This window comes from Convolutriloba macropyga, chromosome 1, assembly GCF_964194025.1.
Source record: "Convolutriloba macropyga chromosome 1, txConMacr16.3, whole genome shotgun sequence".
In the NCBI taxonomy this organism is placed as follows: domain Eukaryota; kingdom Metazoa; phylum Xenacoelomorpha; order Acoela; family Convolutidae; genus Convolutriloba; species Convolutriloba macropyga.
Genome location: NC_134468.1, coordinates 19,179,402 through 19,200,816, shown reverse-complemented (window position 1 = coordinate 19,200,816; position 21,415 = coordinate 19,179,402). Strand labels below are relative to the sequence as shown.

Here is a 21,415-nt window from a genome sequence, read left to right as displayed (position 1 = left end):
TTAGTGGTCAGATAACCTATAGTTTAATCATGATAAATATACCATAATGGGGGGCTATAATGGGAAAGACCGGAGAAAGGTTCAATTGCTTTGCGGTTACCGTACCTCTGCTTCTCTTTTGCCCTCTGACTCGGTGATGGCAGCCTTCTTCTTCCTCTCTGCTTCCACTAACAACTGCATTGTTTCCTTCACTTTGTCAGGCAAGTGGATATCCCTGTAAAATTCATGAATTGCGCGCAATGCATCCGAAATTGAACTGATCAATTCATATATCAATTCATGTGAGCAAAAAGTTTCGACAGAGATGGGATTCGAACCCACGCACGGAGACCGTATTGGATTAGCAGTCCAACGCCTTAACCACTCGGCCACCCTGTCTTGCTTTACTCGAGTTACAATTAGAAACTAAACGCAACCAAGATAACGTAACCATAACTCGTTTCAATGTAGTTCAAATTCTATATGCAATGTAACAAAGTCAAACAATGTAACAATGTTTAAATCCATATGCAATATAACAAAATCAATGAATCTGTCCGAACTAAGCGATGTTGGGCCCTAAGAACACGAATCCCCCGTCATTGATAATAAACCCACGCGACACAAATTAATATCCATTTGCGACGACAGTTGACTGATTATTAAGATCTAACACTAAACCAGATCTTCTCCGCTAATAGAAATATGCAAGATCAAACTTTCGAAAAGACATAAATCTGTCAAACAAACCTGATTTCGTAGCGCATGCACCGAATGCCCCACGGCTCAACGGACGCCTCGTTGATTGCATCTACAATGGCTAGATTAAGCTTGTGTCTCTCCTCAAACACCTGGTCCAGCACCAACTTGCCCAGCTCACTCCGAGTGCTCGTCTGGGCCAATTGTGTCACTGCAAACTCCGGGTCGTCGACCCCGTAAGAAGCTTTGTAGGGATCCTCCACTCGCACGTAAAGCACGCCATCAAGGGTCAAGGTCACGTTGTCTAAATGGAAACAATTAATACGGATGTTTCCAATCTTTTCCGTTTTTCAGACCTAGAAAACCATGTACCTGTTCTGAGAGATGTTTACTTTAATGATAGGTAATTTGTTGTTGTTGTTGTTGTGGCTTCCTGGGGTTTGACACCAGAGGGATTTCTCCCACAACTTCTGATTAGAACGATGTCCAAATGTTGCGACAGTCACAGAAGTCGCAACATAGTTGCCATGTTTAAGGGTTGGAATCAGAGAATCTTTTGTCGACAAACTTCCACATCAGGCTGACTATTCGCCATTTTAGACCGAGAGGATTGGCAAACTGGATTTTTTCGTTGATTCTGTTTATGATTCTGCATGTCCGGTAGACAAATTCTCCACGATTCTTTTCTTTCTTGCACTTGTTTAGCTTGAAAAACATTGTGGACCTACCAGATTCAGGGTTGCAAGTGGGAATGTTGATGTTATGTTCTCCTTCAACAAGTAGTTTGGACATGAGCAGAATGTCATTGCACTGCATAAAGAGCGGAAGTGGTAGTACGTTGAGGAGACGTAGCTGTTGGAGGTAGCTTCGATTGGATTCATAGCAGACCCAGTTCAAGGGACGTTTTTGAAAGCTCTCTAAGTCTCTGGTTGAACCACGGCTCAACCGTGCGCAGTTCATTCCGTAGAGCAGTATTGGCAGAAGAATAGATTTGTAAAGTCCGAGTTTGACAGACACATTGACTTTCGGCGAAACGTTTCTTCGGAGCAGGTAAAGAACCCTGTTGGCTTTCCTGAGTCTTTCGAAGACGTGTAGAGACCAGGTCATGTCTTTAGTTACAAAAATACCAAGATCTTTGATGGAGTAAGCGCTGTGCAGTTGGCTTGTGCCTAACATCAGATCTCCGGAGTGGTGGTGGAATTTCAGTGCAGCGCACTTTTCAATTGCCAGATCCATTTTGTTAGTCTTCACCCAGTGCTGAATGCTGTTCAGGTCTTCTTGAATTTGCCAGTCGGCTTTTCCTGTGAAAAGGAGCTTTAGGTCGTCTGCAAAAATGAATGGTTCGCTGAATTTCAACAAGTCAGGTAGGTCGTTGATGAAGATGCAAAATAATAGGGGCCCGAGCAGGGAGCCTTGTGGGACACCGCTTGTAACTTTGAGAGTTGCAGAGGAACAACTATTCATTCGAACAAACTGTTCCCTTCCAGACAGGTAATCATGGAGGATTTCGAGGAAGCAACCACCGACTCCAATTGAATCACACTTTTCTAGTAGTAGACGGTGCGGCACGCGGTCAAACACCTTTGAGAAGTCGGAGTAAAAAGCGACTACATTGTCTTCCTTGCTGCACTCCAGTGACTGATGCACTCTTTGAGGAAATTTTATCATGTTGCTTAATGTCGACCTTTTGCGCACAAAACCGTGCTGATGATCACTCATGAATTGTACAAAATGAGTGTAGAGAGGCTCATACATGCATTTCTCAAAACATTTGCTATCTATATTAAGGAGGGATATTCCCTGATAGTTGTTCATCAGTTTCCTGTTGCCTTTTTTGTCGATGGGACTTACTGCGGACCACTTCTTGGGCAATCTTTTTAGTCGCTTGATGTTTTTGAAAACTTTGTGGATTGTTGAACTCATCTGCTCGGACGTTCGCTGGTACAAGATTGGTGGGATGCCATTGGGGCCTCGGGTCTTTGCTACATCTAGTTCTAGTAGGATGGACTTGATATTGGCTTTGGAGATACTGCAATTTGTCAGCGTTGGATTCTCAACTTTAATATCTTCGATTCTGAAGGGTTCTTTGGCAAAGAACACTGAGTTGAAGAAAAGATTAAAAAGAGAGGCCTGGTTTTGGGTTGTATATGCAGTTCTGCCGTCGTACTCCATTTCAGATGGAAAGTTTGAGTCCTTTGTCAGACTTTTGAGAAGCTTAAAGATCAGTCCGGTTGCTCGTGATCCTAGCAAACGATTCTGATATTCTTTACGATCTTGTTCGATCAGTTCAGATACCAAGTTTTGGAGTTTAGCTACGAAGGTTTTCCGATAGCATGTAGGTCTCAAAACAAGCCTCTTTTTTGTGTCTCTAATTTTGGTAACAGATGTGACGTGCTTGGTTTGATCCCGGGAGGGAGAGATTGACGGTGCCTAGTTCTCGATGGGACATTCCTGCGTATGAGGTTCGCCAGGTATACTTCGAGTTCTTCATAGAAGTTGTCAATGTTAGTGAAACATGTTGGCAGGAAGGGAGTTTGCTCCGTCTCACTGGCTATTTTGTCAAAATCAGCTGAACCAAAACTCCAATACAATTCTCTGGTACTATTTTGAACTATATGTGGTAATTCGATTGTGCTACTGATCCCAATGTGGTCAGAACAGTTGAAAACTTTCGTAAAAGCATCTGCATTTGTTGAAAACACGTTGCAATTTTGGTGGAATACGACATCAAGAACGTTCTTGCTACAGGTTGGGAAGTCAATCGATTGACGGAAGAGTCTGTTTTCGAAGAGTTCAAGTACTGAATTTTCTTCAGAGTAAGTACTGGTCTAGTTCGTCCAACTCGTATTGGGAAAGTTCAAGTCTCCACAGACGAAGGCTATGCAGTCTTTTGGGATGCAAGATAAAATTTTCTCAAAGTCTTCGATTGAGTATCGATAGGGGCTGGTCTTCGGGGTGTTGTAGAAGGAACAGAAAAATATTTTGCTCTTGTTTACTTGAATTTCGCAGATAGCACAACTGTCGACGTCATCCAGTACCAATCGACGACAGTTGAGGGCACTTTGGATAGCAATGAGTGTGCCGCCATGTGGATTCTTGTCTTCGGTGGATTTTCTGTCTGAGCGAAAGATTAAGTAGTCATTTAACAGTAATTCGGAATCGCTTATTTTTTTTATTGAGCCATGTTTCACAGATACAAATCACGGCAGGCTGGCATAAGCTGATAGCATTTGATAGAAGGAAGCGTCTTTCGTAATTCACCAGGCTTCGTGCGTTGATCTGCAAAACATTCATGTGGTATAGTCATGAGCTTGTTTCAGGACCTACGAAGTCGTTCGAATTAAGATCCACCCTGACGTTACTGTTAAATAACTCAAAGTTTCTTATCTTCAGTTTCTCTCGAGACACACCGTCATTCAATAGCTCTCTCCTGCCTTTGAGGCAGACTTTCTTTCAGCGCTTCTTCTTTAGTTAATGCATACGTGAGATAAACATTTTCGTTCACCAGTTTGTCTCGATTTTCAAAGCTTTTTGCTAGGATCATTCCAAGTTCGGCGATGCCGTTGACAGCAAATTGTGTCAAGCCAGTGCATACTGGTGTCAAGTGTATGTGGCAATCGCAAGCGGCGCAGTGATAAGTTTTGTCGCAAGGATTGATGTTCTTTTTACAGGTCTTGCAGTTGCGAGTCATCTTGATGTCGTGGAAATCTAACTGACCCTGGAGTTAACCGGTTCAGAAAGATTTACACGATCACAAGATTGCAGGAAAGAAAAGAATAGACTACCTAGTTAGCAAATCTTGCTAAGCGTCTTCGCTGAGCTGAGGACGGTCGTTTGTTTTTTCTCTTGAATCCAAGAAGATCGTCTTTGACCCTCTTAACAAGAACCAGGAATTTCAATTCTAGTGATGGGCAAATATGGAGAGCTTGCAATCGAGATGCTATCGTAGTATCTCTCTGTTTTCTTTTTGACAACAGATCTCTCGAAAGGTGAATGACAGGGACATCAGATTTAGTCGCTAGGTACTGGTAAATATCAGGTGCACCGTTTCTTTGTTAGTAAACAATTCCAGGGAGGTTGCGGATCTTCAGTAATTCGAAGATAGAGTTCCTCCTTGGTGAGCGGGGCACGTCTAATACGGGGATGATGTGTAGTCGAGTTGTTTATAACGTCGTGCCAGATGATAATACTCTCTTCTTTGTGGACACGCGATCTCAGAAAGTTGACAACTCTTTTTTCGGGGTCGGCTCTAGGGTTCAAGCTGAGACCCGGGGTTGATTTGACGCCTTGCTGTAATCGTCGTCTGATGTTCTCCCACTTTGCTAAAGCTCTGAAGAGAGGAGGCAGCAAAAATAACAACCATTCACAGAAGTCTGGGGGCAACCACGGCTGCCCCAAGCATTTTTATCAGAAGAAAAACTATTTGCCGGCATTAGTAGAAAATTGGATAAAATTTGTAAAAAAAATGGACTGGGCTTGTTACAGGTCACACAATACGCGCTCTAAGTATATGTTAGAGTATAGTTCTTGGAAGCCAAAGGCAATTAGTGCTCAAAGCCGAGGGCGCTTGCGCCCGAGGCTGAGCTCGAATTGCCGAAGGCTTCTCAGAACTAAACTCTAACTTATTTAAACCCCAATTTCGCTGATAATTCAATTAAAATTTATAGTAACATTGCAATTCTCGTGCAGCGAATCAATCCAACAATTGAAAGATCGTTCATCCCAAATATTATTTTTTCCGAATTCCTTGATATTACTGTAGGTGCAAATGAATCGCAGAGGTCGTCAGCCGGCTCTGTTGGGTCACTCTCATTGTCACTCTTTATGGTTTTAGAAAAAAAGAGCAATTTATAAATATATGTCTTTATATTGACTCAATTATAGATCTTAAAAAAGTTCTCTTTGCCCAAGTTGTTATACTTTGTGACTGTTTCCTGTTTTCAATTATCCGCTTTAATCATCTTTGAAAAGTGTATGCTTTGTCTCATGAGAAAAAATTGGGCTTCCAATAAAATTTTCTAAGAAACATGCCTCAAGGCTTCCAAGAATTTTTTCCAAGAAATTTGCTCAGTTGATTGTTCATTTGATATCATTTTGTATGGTTGAACTCTTCGAGTCAATTACGAAAAGTGAGCGAAAAACTGATTAAGTTCAAAGTCTATTGTGATATGAAACTTGAAATCTTGAAAAGTGAGACGCTTGAAAAAGCATGAAATAATGACTTCTTGCTTGATCAACTTTCAAAATTAGTGATCGAGCCTGACTTTTTTACTGATTTTCTTTAACAGCGAAATTGAGGTCTAATTATGTATAGTCTATATGTGAAGTCAGATAAATAAGCAAATCGCACGCAATGATATATGCGTAAGACCTGTTTTGTGCTATATGATCGTGATAGAAGACACTTTTTGACAAGATAAAATTATAGTTGTTAAATAGATATTTGCTGGAAAGATAATTATGGAACTATTTGTTGAAAAGATTAGTTTGAAAAATATTTGTTGAAAGTATTAAAAAAGTTGGAAGAAAAGAACGAAAGCCGTCGTCTGCGACTGATATTAGTATTGAAAATCAAACACAGCCCGCATCTTTCCAAAAAAATTTCGGTGAAGCTTCCGACCGACATATTGCTAAAAAACCTTCACGTTCATAGTGAAACGGTTTTCGGATATTTTTCTTCGTGTGCCCCCCGCTTAGTGGGTGCATATTATTTGCAACCCCCGGACGCACGTGCCATGTTTTTACTTAATGCTTTACTTATGTAAACATAAACCAACAAATGTCGGAAGAATTGCTCTTGAACGACAGGCGAGGCAATTTAATTCAGGGGCTGTAGCCTAGATCAAATTATGGGCGCAAAAAATTTTTCCCCGCCGGGATTCGAACCACTGCACTCCCGATCCACCGCCACAACTACTTACCACTGCGCTACAGATCACATACCTCACTTATTCTACAACCGAATTTATATTAGCTTTACTTCAGAGCAATAGAGATCACTCAAAAATGAAGAACGAAAGCGTGAAAAAGTCACTTGAGAAGGCAAAGAATGTTCTAGAAGAAAAGCGCAAAACTGTCAAGCGAAAAATTTGCATAAAGAAGACACACACGTTTACAATAATTGCTATGAACTGCGTTCAAGAGCAATTAATAACACGTGCTCTGTAACTGGGGGCACTAACGGAAAAGATCCCGGTTTTCTAATCTTCCTATTGGCTGAGAATTTGAGAGAATCGATTCTGCACTAATTGTCACTGTTTCTCCTTTTTAAAAAAATGCTAAAGAAAGTAATAGATTAGATAATCTTAAGGTTTTTGGGCGAATTTTTCGCTTCCTCCCAGGTTCATTGCTTAGCTCTTAGTAGTTCCCATGAATTGCAATCGTCAAACAAAGAGCACGGAAATTAAACAGTCTCAGCGGCGCCAACGTAGATTTAGTTCTTGTTCTAAACGTCCTAAACGTGCACTTGGATAATTGGGCAATTATTGACTGCTGCTGTCAAAAAAATACTGGACATAAAACGGTAAAACAGCTTCCTTTCCATTTCCAAATCGAAAAAATGAAAATACTTGAATCACTAACAAAAAGCAAACGTCTTTGAAGGTCATAAACGGAGCACAAATATTGCAGAATTACAGAATTACCTTTGGTTATTGCTTGCTGATGTGCAATCTCAATCACTTGCTCCTTCAGATATTGGACATACGCTATCTTGTCAATAATCGGAAGCAAAAATCGGATCCCCTGAAACAAAAAGAAGCTCACTTTTTGCATATCCGGGGACAGCGTATAGAACAATCAAGCTCCTTTGCTGATCAAACAAATTAACCCTGAGTATATCACTCACTTTGCTCACTGAATACAGTCCAGAAAAATAGTAAAAAATAAATATTATACACACTACACGAGAAAATTATTGAGTTGAAAATTCGTTGAAGTCATCCCATATGTCATCCCTGAACTCTCATATTATCTTGTATGAAAACAAGGAATTATATATGACGTTGTATCATTACTAGGAGTCATTCATGTAGTTGTAGTATTATTACCAGGGAAATTTAAGGATCAAAGTACAACGATCAGAAACAAATGGGGCTATGATGCCTGTAACCATGGCGTTAATGAACAGGCAAAGAAATTTAGCTTCACTAAAGCAATCTTAGTAGTTTTAAACCAACTAACTGGATTAAGTGTTCTGTTGAACTTTCCCATCCTCTCCACAATCCATGCTTCCTGGTGAGGCACAAATCGAATTACCAAATTCCTCCTCTCAGCCTGCCGATATGACATAAGCCGCTTACTTGTTAAATTTACGCAGCTGAGTGAAATTAAGGACCGCGCTCCAGTTGCATGTCGTCTACACAAAGTGGTCATTGTGCTCAAACTTGACGAATAGGATCTTGCACAGAAAATCTCCACGCAATTCAGTAGCGTTCTTGATGTTTGCATTTTTAAGCTTTCATTAAATCCGTGATTAACTGAAAAATTTATTTAAAATTATAGCAAGTGACTAGGTTTAACAAGATTTGATTTTTCAGAAAACAAAATGTCTATGTAGCATCATGTGGCTGCTAGATCCGCAAAAAGTTTCGACATAGAATAATAGAAACAATTACACAAAACACGATAGATACATCGAAACCAAAATGTGAGATGCCAATATTATATTTTTCAATAATTTTTAAAAACATAACCGAATAAACGTCGGAAGAATTGCTCTCGAACGACTAGTGTGAGCTCTAATCAATTGCAGCCTGCTTCAGTCGGGGGGATGGAGGGGAGCCTAAATGGGACTAAGAAGTTCAATGGTCGGCTTCAAATAACCACATTAGAGGTTAACATATACCACTATTAAGATTTAAAGTAGAAAATGGCACAAGTTTCGGCCATTTTTCATTTGACTTTTAGTATTAAATTATCGCCCATTGAATTCACCTGCTTGAAATTGTGATTGAGAGAGAATTTTAGATCACGCGAAACGCAAAAAGTCAAGGGCGTAAAATTCACTCGAAAAGTCAAAATTGTCAAGCGAAATTTTTGCATAAAAACATAGCGGGAAGAATTCCGGAAACGACTCAAAGGAGAAAATTGCCCATACTTATGACTAAACAACTAGAACAACTATTTTGAACCATGAACCATGAAAAAATTTAAGGATGAACCATGAAAAAAAAATTTTTCAAGGTTCAAATTTTTTCATGCTTCATGGAACCATGAAAAAATTTGAACCATGAAAAAATTCATGGTTCATGGTTCAAAATTTAAGGAAAAAATTTTGAACCATGAACCATGAAAGATTTAAACGTCATTCAAAAACAAATTGAACAAAAGAAACTAGAAAAACTAGAAAATGAGCAATGAAAATGGTAGCACAAAGCAATGAAAAGCTCGCAAAACAATGGGCAAGTCATGATAGGCTAAGAAACTTGTCTAAGATTTAAAAAAAAGAAAAACTGCAAAAAATAAGAAAAATGGTGTAAAATTTCTCAATTGTTCTGTCAATTTCCCTTAAAAAAATGATTTATACCAAGACTTTAGTCAATTGGTATCTCAAAACTCCTTAAGTAACAGACTTTTATTCAAATCCCACTTAAAGCATTAAAACAAAAAAACGGGCAAAAAATCATTAAATTTCGTCTAAAAATTAGCAAAACTGATCAAAAACCTCACAAAATTAGCATATTTAACACAAATTAAATACTTGAAACCTGCAATTCCTATCAAAACGAGCCTAAAACTACTAGAATATCATAATCAAACCTCATAACCATCAAAAGTTGCAAAAAAACTGCTTTTAAAAGCCGCACGTGAACAAAAAATTTTGCTCGCTTAGAGAAAATTTTTTCACACATCACTTTCTCGCTCTCTCAAAAACAGCGGTATGAATAAAAACCACTTTCTATTCGCTCCGCTCTTCACTTTTGTTCAACACCAAAGTCACTCCAAATTTTTTCACGCGTTTCATTTCCCGCTTCAAAAATCACTCCAATAAAATTGATTAAAAGGGACTTCTCCAATACTCCTCTTTGAGTCGTAAAAAGACACGTTTACAATAATTGCTATCAACTTCGTTCAAGAGCAATTAATAACATTAAGCAACGTTAAGCAGGCTAAAGATCTTCAAAATCAAGACTCCCAAAAATTCCCACGTTTTGGAAAACACTGCAAGAAGAAACAAGCAGGAGGTTTCTTGAAACATCAATATATTAGAACAGTTATTGGAAGCAAAATGAATGAAAAGAAAGTATAAGGGAAAATACGGTCAATTTTTTCGTCAAAACAATTGATATTTTTTATTATATTAATCCTTAGTTTGAAAGTTCTTTAATCATTCAGTTCATGTCATGTCGAACCAACGCAAATGCTGCTCAACGCGTGAATATGGTAACATAAATTCTCCAGACCCACATAAAAGTTCAAAGAAATAATGATTTGCATAAGTTCATTTCTAAAGCCTCTTCAATTTTGTGCAAGTATTTCAAATAATCAAACAAGCTACAGAAAAAAATCCCAACAGCCATTAGAAGCAACGACACAAAAATTATAGTTAAAAAATAAACATCATAAGATAAGTGATGATAATGCTTAAAACTTTGTTGAAAAATGCTTATAACTTGTTAAAAAAGTTTTTTGTGTTCGGCGTTAGAAAAAATGTTTGTCCCTAAAAAGGATCTTAAAAACTGCAGGACAGCAATTGTCATTTCTCTTAAATGAGATATTTTGTTTTGAATAAGTGTCATTTGAAAAGCGTTGCTGGAAAGACAACCGAGATCTCGGTGAAAACGAAAACTTTCTGAAATCTAAAACATAACTGACTAAGGGTTGGGCGTGGGGGTGAGGTCAAGCTTTGGGAGGGCTGGACTGGGGGTCCACATTGGCAAGTGGAGGAGAGTTTAACGGTGGGAAAGTTCGGGGGGGGGGGATGACATTGAAATTGTCTCCTCAAAACATTTTCGGTGAGTCGCATACTTAGATACAGATACTGTCAAGGAGTAAGGCTCTAAGAGAGCTGCTCAACGAATTAATGCCCTCCGGCCTTTACCTGTTAATCCCGTTATTGAAGACAAAATCAGGGTCAGTAGAGAAATCAATCAAGCAAAACATCGCTTAAAAAGACCTCAGGGCTACTATAATTGCCACAAACCTTGTCTCCAAGCAATTAAAAAGTTTTACTGCAGCAATGCATCAGATTCTCTCTATATTGATGCTTGACTTAGGACTTCATTCAAACTCTGCTGAACTGAAAAACATTAGTAGCTGTCCTGTATATGCAAAGACATTCTAAAGGAATTTCGGTACATAAATTTATAAAAAATATTCTTGAATATAGCTACTGACAGATTATTCTAGAACAAATTATCAAAACAGTCAAAAAATAACGACAACTTTATTATTGCTTCATACATTGTTCAAAACCAATTTAAAAAATAACAAACGACCTCAGGCAGAGTAATAATAGGAGCACAATATGCTAATGAGGAACCTAGTGTTTGAAGCTGGAGCTGAACAGTTGCTCAACTGTTGCACCCCTACCAAAAAAAAGTATATGTCCTAAATAAGGGACACAAACTAAAATGAATTCTCCCGCTGATGGAGGAAAACTAGTCCGTTGGATAGTCTTTTTCAAGATCAAGATCTGGAAATTCAAAAACGGAGAGAATCAACTCAATAAAAGCTTGCATAGAAACAAGTACGCAGTCTCAAAGGAAAAATTGACCCGGAAACTAGTTTCGATAAAGCATATAAAATTGAAAGTGAAAAGATTGCCGACCGAGCTTATGATATCACAAGCACTAGCCAAAAAAGAAAACATAACCGATTAATATCGAGGGACTGCTCTCGAAGAGCTGGCTCGATTTTGAGTACCCTGGTGATGCGAGGTTTAAGTCTTTTAGAAGGGAAGAGGGCAATAAGTTCAATAGGGGGTAATCAATTCATGTTATTAGGCCACTACTTCACTAAAATTAAAAGATGAAATGGATTCAAGCGTATTTTCATCGACTTTTAGAAATTAACTGAAGTGAACTGACTTCAGCTGTCTCAATCTGTGACTAAGTGAGCATTTAGGCTCACAAAACATTCGAAGTCAAGGCAAAAATTAACCGAAAAGATCAATCTGTATAAAAAAAATTTGCGTGAAAACACCACACAATTACAATAACGGCTTTTTTCAATATCGAGCATATGGAACTCAATACTTTTCACAGCTCTTCGAAGATCACACCAAACCGAAAACGCTGATTTAAGGAAGAGATTTCCAACTTTCAATTGTAAACATCACAAGAAACAAATGCTCTCAAACAACTGGCGAGCGGTTGGCGTTAATAGTTGCTAGCTTAAGTTTGGGGAGCCTACCTTCCCTGGGATGGGAAGGCTGAAGAAACTGGAAGGGGGGGGGGTAAAATTTGTAGGGGGCAAAAAAGGAAGGGTTGTATCCAAACCACCTTACTACGATTTCCCTATCCGTTGTAAATTTAAGCTGACGCAGGCTCTGCGAGGGTGAAGTGGGAGGGGGCCAAACCGCAGGCTCTGCGAGGGACAAACCGCACTTTATGTCTCCTCAACAGCTTCGGTGAAACGCGTACTGAGACATTAAAGGCTCTAAGAGAATCACGTAAGAGAGCATCAGACGTAGTGCCCTCGGGCTTTACCAGTTAATACTGCTTCTGAAGACAAAAAGTACCGAAAATTGTTCCAACAAAAAATCGACAGAAAAAAATTGGGGCAAAAAATGGAGGACAAAAGTCAGCGTTACAACCTTCTGCAATTAACTACGCTTTGAGTGTCAGCCATTGTACGACAATTGCAGACAAATTTGCGTAGAAAGACAAAGTTACGTACAAACAGTTTTCAATCAAACTTGCCACTAGAACAAATTGGAGCAACTAGTTCCTGATATTATTCATTCTAGTTTCTTTCCAAGCTAAGGTTCACTTTCAACAAAAATCGATTGAAAGCAATTGATCACTTAACGTATCAAAACCAAGATTGAAAATTATATTTGTTAATTACCAGTTCAGATTTTCTCCTTCAGATTTTCTCGAAATTTCTTTTGTCGACGCTACTTTCACGATGTATATCTCCAATTAATATCATTGTTTGAACTAAGAACATTTACTCTCCCGAAAACTATCAAAACCAGTGTAATCATCATGAACTGGACTTGTGGGTTCCCATCATAACTAACAACACATCAAAGATATGAACACTAAAATTGACACGCAATCTTAACGATACTTCGCAGCAAGGATCGCTGACTAACTCATTTTCAAAGAAATGTAGTTTTCGCTCATTAGTTTTTTTTAGAATTCAGAGCTGCGCTTGACAAACAAGACACTTTAAAGTGTACTCTTATGTGCGTCGATACAGCTGCACTTAGCAATAGTGCTAATTTTTCGGGCATGATAAAAATTACAAGTGTTGCACAAGAAATCCAGCATTCTTGTCCATTTTTAGCGATAATTACGATGGAGTACAATTTGCATGCAATTGACAAACTGTAGAATTAATCATGGTAACGTGACCTCCAACGCACTCGTTTCCCCCATCACACAAAGCATCCTATTTCGAACTGGATTTCAAAGGCAGCTTTCAAAGAGCAGGTGCTCAAGTTAATTGGATTTTTATTTGGATCAAATAAAAGACAAAATACATCTTTTCAGTTCAAGATATATTTCAAAAACATCAAATTAACACGCAATTTTACACAAATTTGCTCTCAAAGCCACTATTTAACAAAGTACACCTGCGCCAGGTGCTATAAAGACCACCATAAATATGGAGAACCAGCTAGAGGTTAAACAGTGGCTTTATTTACGTTCCAATTAGGGCTCAAATATTCATCAAATACAACATCACGTCTTCAAATCAAGTACAGGAATGAAACTCGAGAACTCAGCTCATTGACGAATTGAACATTTTATCTACATACTTTGCAATTAAATCAAAAGAGTCAGCAAATCATTAAACCCATGAGAAAAGCTATCCCATGAAATTAAGAGCTGAGTTCCTACAACATCCAGCCCTTTAATGAAATTGATGCGTTTTTCTATTCAACATGGACGGTCTGTGGATCTCCTACTCCGTTTTCATCAATGAACCTGTAGATGAAGAACGGCTGGGCAACCATGAAGCGCTTCTTCAGTTCCTGCATACATTGCATTAACAGCACGCGTGCATCCTCGCGTGACATGTTTGGGTTGTGGTGCTGATGTAACAATCCTGATAAGAAGTTGGAGGCATAGCCCTGGATGGCGAAGTTCTGTTTGTTCAAACAGCCTAAAATGTACGGAATTAAATGAATTCTCAGTAACAACAAAGATGTTGCAAAGAATGCATGAGTTGTATGAAACATATCTTCAGATGATTACAAAATTTTATCAACCATTTCCAAAAAAATCTAACAGTTATCAACCATTAATCCATATTTACTAATTCAGCGATAGCAAAGTACCAACATATTATCAAAAAGAAAGCAAACCAAATCAGCAATCTTTGAAAAATTTATCAATACAACTATTGCGGTTTTTGGTACCAATGGTTAATAGGAAATATATTAGCAATATCAAATGTTTTTGACTATCGAAATAAGATTGGTTTACCCTATTGGTTTATTAATTCCGGCGCACACCATATTTACACCAGGATAAAAGCATCAACGAAAATTCGAACTTTTTCATTTAAAGTTAATCTTCAACAGCTAAGTTTAGAAACAGTTAATGACAACGTATAGCCATTTCTTTGGATTTTGAAGAAATTCAGGCTTACTATGCTCAATAAGCTTTTATGAACTTTTCAAGTTTCAGAATGTGAGCAAACCGTTTTTTAGAGAATCTCAGTCCAAACATATAAAACAAAGGTTTTTTCCGCTGTCAATTAAAAACCTTTATTGCCGCCAAACAATTAACGATGTTGAGAATAGAAAAATTTGAAATCCCTTTCACAGAAGACTTGCAGGGCCTTAATTATAGCTTCAAATAGGATATCACCCTGATAAGTATTGTCTCCAAGAATAAAAATCAATCATTGTTTCTCCCCTATTTTAAAAACTGCAAAAGACGTGGCGCTTGCACTGGCTGTGGCTAGTCCAAGCTAAAAGGCTAACATGAAGCTAAAATCAGCTTAAATTCGAGGAGTGACGGAGTATCTCTATAAATATGAGGTTCCAATCCCTCCAAAAATTACCTGTCACACTCGAAAGTTCTGCCTTATCAGCAGCTTCGTGAACCACACATCTGTAGCCTATTGAGTGAGTAATAACAAGCAACTGTCCACAGGCTTTACCCATCTATAGCGTTTCTGAGAGCAAAAAGTCGGATAGTCAAATTAAGTGCAGTCATTTTTCGCTTTAGTAAATAGATGTATGATAAATATAACTTTTTCGAAATTAATGTTCGAAATCAAACAATTAAGACTCTAATACTCAAGAATTAGGGCATATACGTTTGGCACTACTTAGATGCACACTATTGATCTTTAACTAGTAAATATTCATAAAATTTAAAGTTCATTAAGTGAGTTCAGAAGCCATTTCTTTGAGTGAGATAAGTCACGCAATTGACCAAAAAGCAGACAAAATGACGTCACGCATACAAATTTTAACCGCAAAGCAGTAGAAGTCACTGAAATTGAAAAGGTCAATGGTCGCAAGAATCATCAATGGAGACGATGAATTAAAAACAAACGATGTCCCAAATAATAGCTGCAATGGCTTCGCTGCTATTAAACAAAAAATTTTACCTTAAATGCACATCCTCTGATTTGTATTTGAATATAGTCTTCATGCTACTTCAGGAATACTATAACCTTAATGCTAATGCCTTTCACTAATGCTAATGGCTCTGTTATATTGGAAAAGCATTTCTCAAGCAGGGTGTTGAGAAGATTGAACTAAATTTCAAAAGAGAATTGCGATTAACATTTCAGTCTCTTGTTGTAGATAGCAGTTAATATTCTATTTATTGCATTTTGTGAAAGCAGGAAAACAATTTCAACTCAAAAATCAAATCAGGTCCAAAAAATAAAATTCCAAAAAATAATTGTTTAGAAACACCTTATCCCAGGAAACATTGAAAAACAACGAACAAACGCTGGACGAATTGCTCAATTAGCTTCTTAAAATAGTAAAAAAAAGAACAATTTTGACAAGATTAAAAACCAGCCTCCGTGTCAAAAATTCACTCAAAGGGGTAATTCTGTTAGGCTAACAAGATCGAAAGAAAAATTGAGACTTGATCGAAATAACTGCTGCAAGCTGAAACATACCCCGCAGATTGCCGGAAAATAGCCGCCGTTGATTCCCATAACTCTATTGGGATTGAAAAAAAAATATCAACGAAAATTGATTTTTGTATAAAAACATTTTTAAAAGCGATTTATTTTGATGTCATTTCGTATTTGAACATACTCCTTTCTCTCAATGAGAGGCTACAGGGTCTAGTATCAATACCAACAAGCATTATAGACAGTAACTAAAACTTATGAGAACAAAGTTCAAGTAACGGGCATCTAAAAACGGGCTTTATGGGTTTATCCCGTTTCTATTTCTGACTTTGATTTTTTTATACTGACTCTCATTTTGAATTGCTTTGCTGAGCAGCAGCTGTTTAAATGGACTTTGAGCAGAATGGCAGAAGAGTGAAACTAGCCTAGAGAAATCAAAAAGATTTCACGCAAAATGTCGAAGAAGCGGCAAAATGGGTAAAGCGAAAAAAAATTTCGACGAAGTAAAAAAAACATAGCAGGACAAGGCCTGAAATACAATTTAAAGAATTGAATGAAAAACTCAGACGTACTCTACCTGAACAGCAGATCAATTGAACAATACCAACCAGAACACAAACAAAATCATCTCAAAAAATTGAGAAACTAAAAGAATCAAAACTGAACAAAAATATACTCATTGATAAAACTCTTGAAGCTTTTAAACCTAAGGCAATATTTTTTCCCTTTAAAAAACCTATTTCAAAATTATGTTCAAAACCAATTTTTGTTTTGAAATCGGTCGAGTACTATATCTGCAAGACCTGAAAAAAAAATTCATTGGCCTTTGAAGATCGAATAACTCGAAAATTAACAAAAACTTTAGAAAATTAACTAAAACTTTGGAGTACGGTTTTCTATTAAAATCCTCAAAAAATCTTCCAAGAATTCCTCAAGCGTCGATTTAAAAAAAATGGAACTTTATTCTGACAAAAAGTTGGAAACCAATCAATTGCCCCCTAGCAACTATTTAATAACATACTATCAAACCCTGGATGAGGTTACCTGGCTACTGAGGCAAGAAAAAATGATATAAAATACAAATGTTTTGAAAAAAACGTGAAAATATTTGCAAATTTAATCAAAAACTTCTAAAAATCGAATGGTTAAATTGTTGAAAACAAATCCATTAAAACTAAAACCAAGCACTAAATTTTATCAGAACGTGGAAAATATTTTCTCAAACTTGAGAACGGACGAATACCAAAAACTGACAAAAAACTTTCGGAAGCCTTAATAAAAATTGCAGATTTTATCAAAAAATGCTAAAATTCGAACATTAAAATGTTAAAAACCATTCCATTACTAGAAAGTATGCAGTGCCCTATTAACAAACCTCAAAATAGATTGACTGGTCGCTGAAGCCGGAAAAACTGAAAAAATGACGAAAATTTTTAAAAACCTGAAAAAATGAGAATTTTGTCAAAAAAAATTGCAAAAAATTTGTGATATTGAAAAGTTGGAACCTATTCCAAGGCAACTCAAAAATTTTTTGCAACTTATAATCCAACCCCTGATGACTCTGGCCCCTGGGACTCAAACAACTTGAATAATGTGAATAATGACAATAAATGTCAAAAAATATGAAAAAAAATGCAAGTTTTGTCAAAAAATGTTAAAATTCATGATCCCAAAAATTTGAAAAACATTCCACTACCACTAGGAACTATGAAGTAATCTACCAACAAACCCTTTATCAAACCCTAGAGGAGGTTAATTGACACCTAGGGCTAAACAAAACCCAAAAAATGACAAGCATTTTCAAAAAACCTGAAAACAATTGCAAAAATTGGTATCATTTTGCGTGTTTATGTTTGTAGTACCAAAACATATAGCTCATAAAATGGTCATAACAAGCAATTCTGTCTCGAAAAAGGCCTTCATCAACTTTTAAAAGCTTCAACCTAAGACTAATCAAAACAAAAAATTACAAAAAACATAAAATGCACCATTTTGAGCCCAAAAACTCCTAAAAATGACCTTTTAACCTTAAATTAAGGCCATTCCAGCAGCTGCACCACTATAAGCACTTGAACGACTACTAAAGCCCACATTGTGCCTCTAATGAAACTTAATGCCCGCTGGGCTTTACCTGTTTATCCCGTTTTGAAAGATCAAGGTCATTGAAAAATGTGTGAACACATCTTAAAAAAAACATAGCGCACCAATACAATTCAATTTCTTTGAATTGTAAAAAATAGGAGCGCTATAAAAGCCCACTGAAAAGATGAGGGCGGCTATTAAAAAAACATAGCCCGCGGATTGCCGGAAAATAGCCGCGATAGACGCTTGTGGCCTTCCATGAATTCAAAAAACTACAGAAAAGATAGACAGATCGACCACCAGTCCTTTAGTAGACCACTGGACTTCTCGGGTTATATTCATACTGTCAATTTTTTGAGAAAAACGGTCTGTAAAAAGAGCTCTAAGAGAGCTTTTTCAATATCGATATTCGAAATCAAAAACTCAAGACTAATAATCAAGCATCAGGGCATGTAATTTTGGTACTACTTAGATGCACACCATTAAGTAGTAAATGTTCAAAAAATTTAAAGTTCCATAAGCGAATTCAGAAGTCCTTTTTTGGGTGAGGTAAGTCAAGCAATTGGCCTAAAAGCAGAAATGACGTCACGTACACAGATTTTAACTGCAAAGCAGTAGAAGTCACAGAGGTCATTGAAAAAGTCAATTCCAAGAAGTCAGGTCGTAAGAATCATCGATGGAGACGACGAATTAAAAAACATAGCAGGACAAGTTCTGACGTACAATTCAAAGAATTTTCATTGACTAAACAGAAAACTAGACCAAGAACGGACTATGAATGGATTGGCAAAACCATTTAGAAAAAAATCCGATCCAAAAAATTGAAAAACTGTAAAACTCAAAGTGAAATTGCCGCATGTGAACAAAAAACCACTAGCGAGAAAGCGAATTTTTGTTCAAACACCGTTTTCGCACTTTACTTTAAATTTAGAGCGAAAAATTTTCACGCCGCAAAACCACTCGCTTTTTCGCTCCACTTCCTGTTTCGGCGTGACCAAAATCACCACTCCAATTTGACTTCAAAAATCATGAAAATGTGTGAACAGATCTTAAAAAAAGACAGCGCCCCAATACAATTCAAATTCTTCGAATTGTAAAAAAAACACGATGTCCCCAATAGCCGCTATCGCTTCGCGGCTATTAAAAAACAATCGACAACTGCTAGCCTAAATAATCGAGGAAGTAAACCGAGGGTCCGGCTTCTTTGTCATAGCCACCGATAACCATGTTCACTTGATAGGGACTTCTGCTTCTGAGGAAGTCTGCAATATTGCGTCTGGTATAGTTGGCAACTGCGTGTGTAGACAACTCGTACCCATTGCGCATCTTGTACAGCTGAACATTCTGAAACGCAAAGGTCAATTTGATTTTTGCGATATAACATTTTAAGTGGTTGTTTTTTTTATTAACACATAAAAACGCTCCCCATTAGGTACCAGGCCTGAGTGCGCGTGATAGCGGAACACTGTCGGGTCTCTCAAGCGCTGTCGGATGAATTCAAGAATTAATGAGCACTTTATTAGGGCACCACCAGTTTTCTACCAGTTCCTCATCAATTTCATTTCGGATGTATGCCAAATGATTTAAAATACTCTACTGCATCTCCTCAAGAAATTGGGTGGCAAATTGATTCTTTTCTATTATTGATCAATATATGGCTCACTCTCTGTACTTACCAACACAAATTTTGACAAATCATATTTTACCTGTCGTCACTCTACTCCCTTCCCGAGAAAGACTATTTACATTTTTCAGATACAGCATTTGTTGCAATTGAATCTTATGTCGACCATTTCTTCATGGTTCATTGACAGTGCAGATTGGAAATTTTGCGGCGGTCAATATATCATGTTTCGTGTCCGGACAAAACAGTCCCAAATTGCAAAATATTCCCAGACAAAACAGTCCCAGACAAAGTACTCCCAAATAAAACATTGAAATAATTGCAAATATAATCTACAAACAATCAACAAACATAAATGATGAGTTAAGCTTGTGAATGCATTGTTTTTAATTGAAACGAATTAGATAAACCAAAAACTTGTTTCCAATTACATTATTTGGCAAAAAACTATGTTCTAATCAGCTTAATATTTGTTCAAAGAAAACCAATCATAACATAGCTGGCAGATTGCCAGAAAATAGCCGCAATAGCTTCGTAGATCTGCAGTCTAAAAAACAGTAAAAAAGACAGACCAAAAAATTTTGTCTTTTCATTGAAGGCTGATATGTTCCATTTTGATTAAAAATCTGTATAAGTTTTTGCTGCCTCTATGAGCTGCTCTCTAATAACCTTCAATTAGAGTGACACACACCCATTTGACCTTTTCTCTTTGAATTAGAGTAAATAAAAGTCAATTTCAAAGTGAGGAAGTCATTTTTGATAGTGAGGTAAGTCTAGTGTGACCAAAATTTAATCACGCGAATGAACAAAAAAATTTGCTCCACTAAGCGCAAAAAATGACGCCAATCACGCACTTCAATTGAAATGGCATGATCGAATGAACAAAAAGCAGTTTTGAAGTGGTTGTGACGTCATATGGTCGTAACAATAATCGCGACGACGAAATAAAAAAACATAGCAGGCCAAGTCCTGACGTACAATTCAACAAAAAATTTCATTCACTAAACCGAAAACTAGACCTAGAACGGACTATGAATGCATTGGAAAAACCATTTAGAAAAAAAATCCGATCCAAAAAATTGAAAAAACAGTAAAAATCAAAGTGAAATTGCCGCATGTGAACAAAAAATCACTAGCGAGAAAGCGAGTTTAAACTTAGAGCGAAAAAATTTCACGCCTCAGATCTTAAAAAAAAGACAGCGCCCCAATACAATTCAAATTCTTTGAATTGTAAAAAAAACCAAGAGAAGGCCAATAATAGCCCCAGCTATCGCTGTGCGGCTATTAAATAACTTAATGGGTTGCTTTGTGAATTTATACGCATATGTTTGACTCTATTTAGTTCAGACTGTTTTGTCTGTTTTCTTGGGACTATTTTGTCTGGGACTGTTTTGTATGGGAATATTTTGCTATTTGGGACTATTTTGTCTCTTCACCATCATGTTTATGTCTCACCTTAGCAATATATTCACAAAATTGCACTCTGTCTCCTTCATCACCAGCACCTACTACTCCACTGTTGGCAGTGAGCTGTACGAATCTGTCCAAGTCCTGACAGTACTGAAGGATTGATCTTCTAGCAGTGGCATCAGCCGCAATCAACACGAAATCCGCTCCAACAAATGCCAGCAAACACTCCATCACAATACAGTCTGAAATTGTAGCTCATTTCAGTTAGCATCTCAGAATCAGATACTTTCATCAGGAACTGCCTGAGTGTCCCGGAATGTGATGTCCATATGCGTCAAAGTTACAAGCGTGGCTTTTTATTTCTCTTTTACTGAGGCCTTATACTTTCCGTCAATTACT

At 37.4% G+C, this 21,415-nt stretch overlaps 2 protein-coding genes and 1 non-coding gene across 3 annotated transcripts in view; all 3 read right to left on the bottom strand.

Moving 5' to 3' along the window:
* Positions 1-8,152, bottom strand: part of LOC142346583 (stomatin-like protein stl-1) — a 36,835-nt gene extending 28,683 nt beyond the window's left edge. The window contains exons 1-4 of the mRNA XM_075398875.1: positions 7,861-8,152; positions 7,323-7,422; positions 730-982; positions 106-214 (exon numbers count right to left, since the gene is read on the bottom strand). Coding sequence (XP_075254990.1) covers positions 106-214; positions 730-982; positions 7,323-7,422; positions 7,861-8,127 — 729 coding nt within the window. The 5' untranslated portion in view covers positions 8,128-8,152. The remainder of the gene's footprint in view (positions 1-105; positions 215-729; positions 983-7,322; positions 7,423-7,860) is intronic.
* Trnas-gcu (transfer RNA serine (anticodon GCU)) lies at positions 297-378 on the bottom strand. The gene has a single exon. It is a non-coding gene; the product is annotated as a tRNA-Ser (tRNA).
* Positions 8,153-13,284: 5,132 nt separating the features above from the next.
* Positions 13,285-21,415, bottom strand: part of LOC142336124 (proteasome subunit beta type-2-like) — a 344,687-nt gene continuing 336,556 nt past the window's right edge. Inside the window, exons 2-4 of the mRNA XM_075384678.1 lie at positions 21,062-21,260; positions 19,149-19,326; positions 13,285-13,956 (exon numbers count right to left, since the gene is read on the bottom strand). Coding sequence (XP_075240793.1) covers positions 13,727-13,956; positions 19,149-19,326; positions 21,062-21,247 — 594 coding nt within the window. The 5' untranslated portion in view covers positions 21,248-21,260 and the 3' untranslated portion in view covers positions 13,285-13,726. The remainder of the gene's footprint in view (positions 13,957-19,148; positions 19,327-21,061; positions 21,261-21,415) is intronic.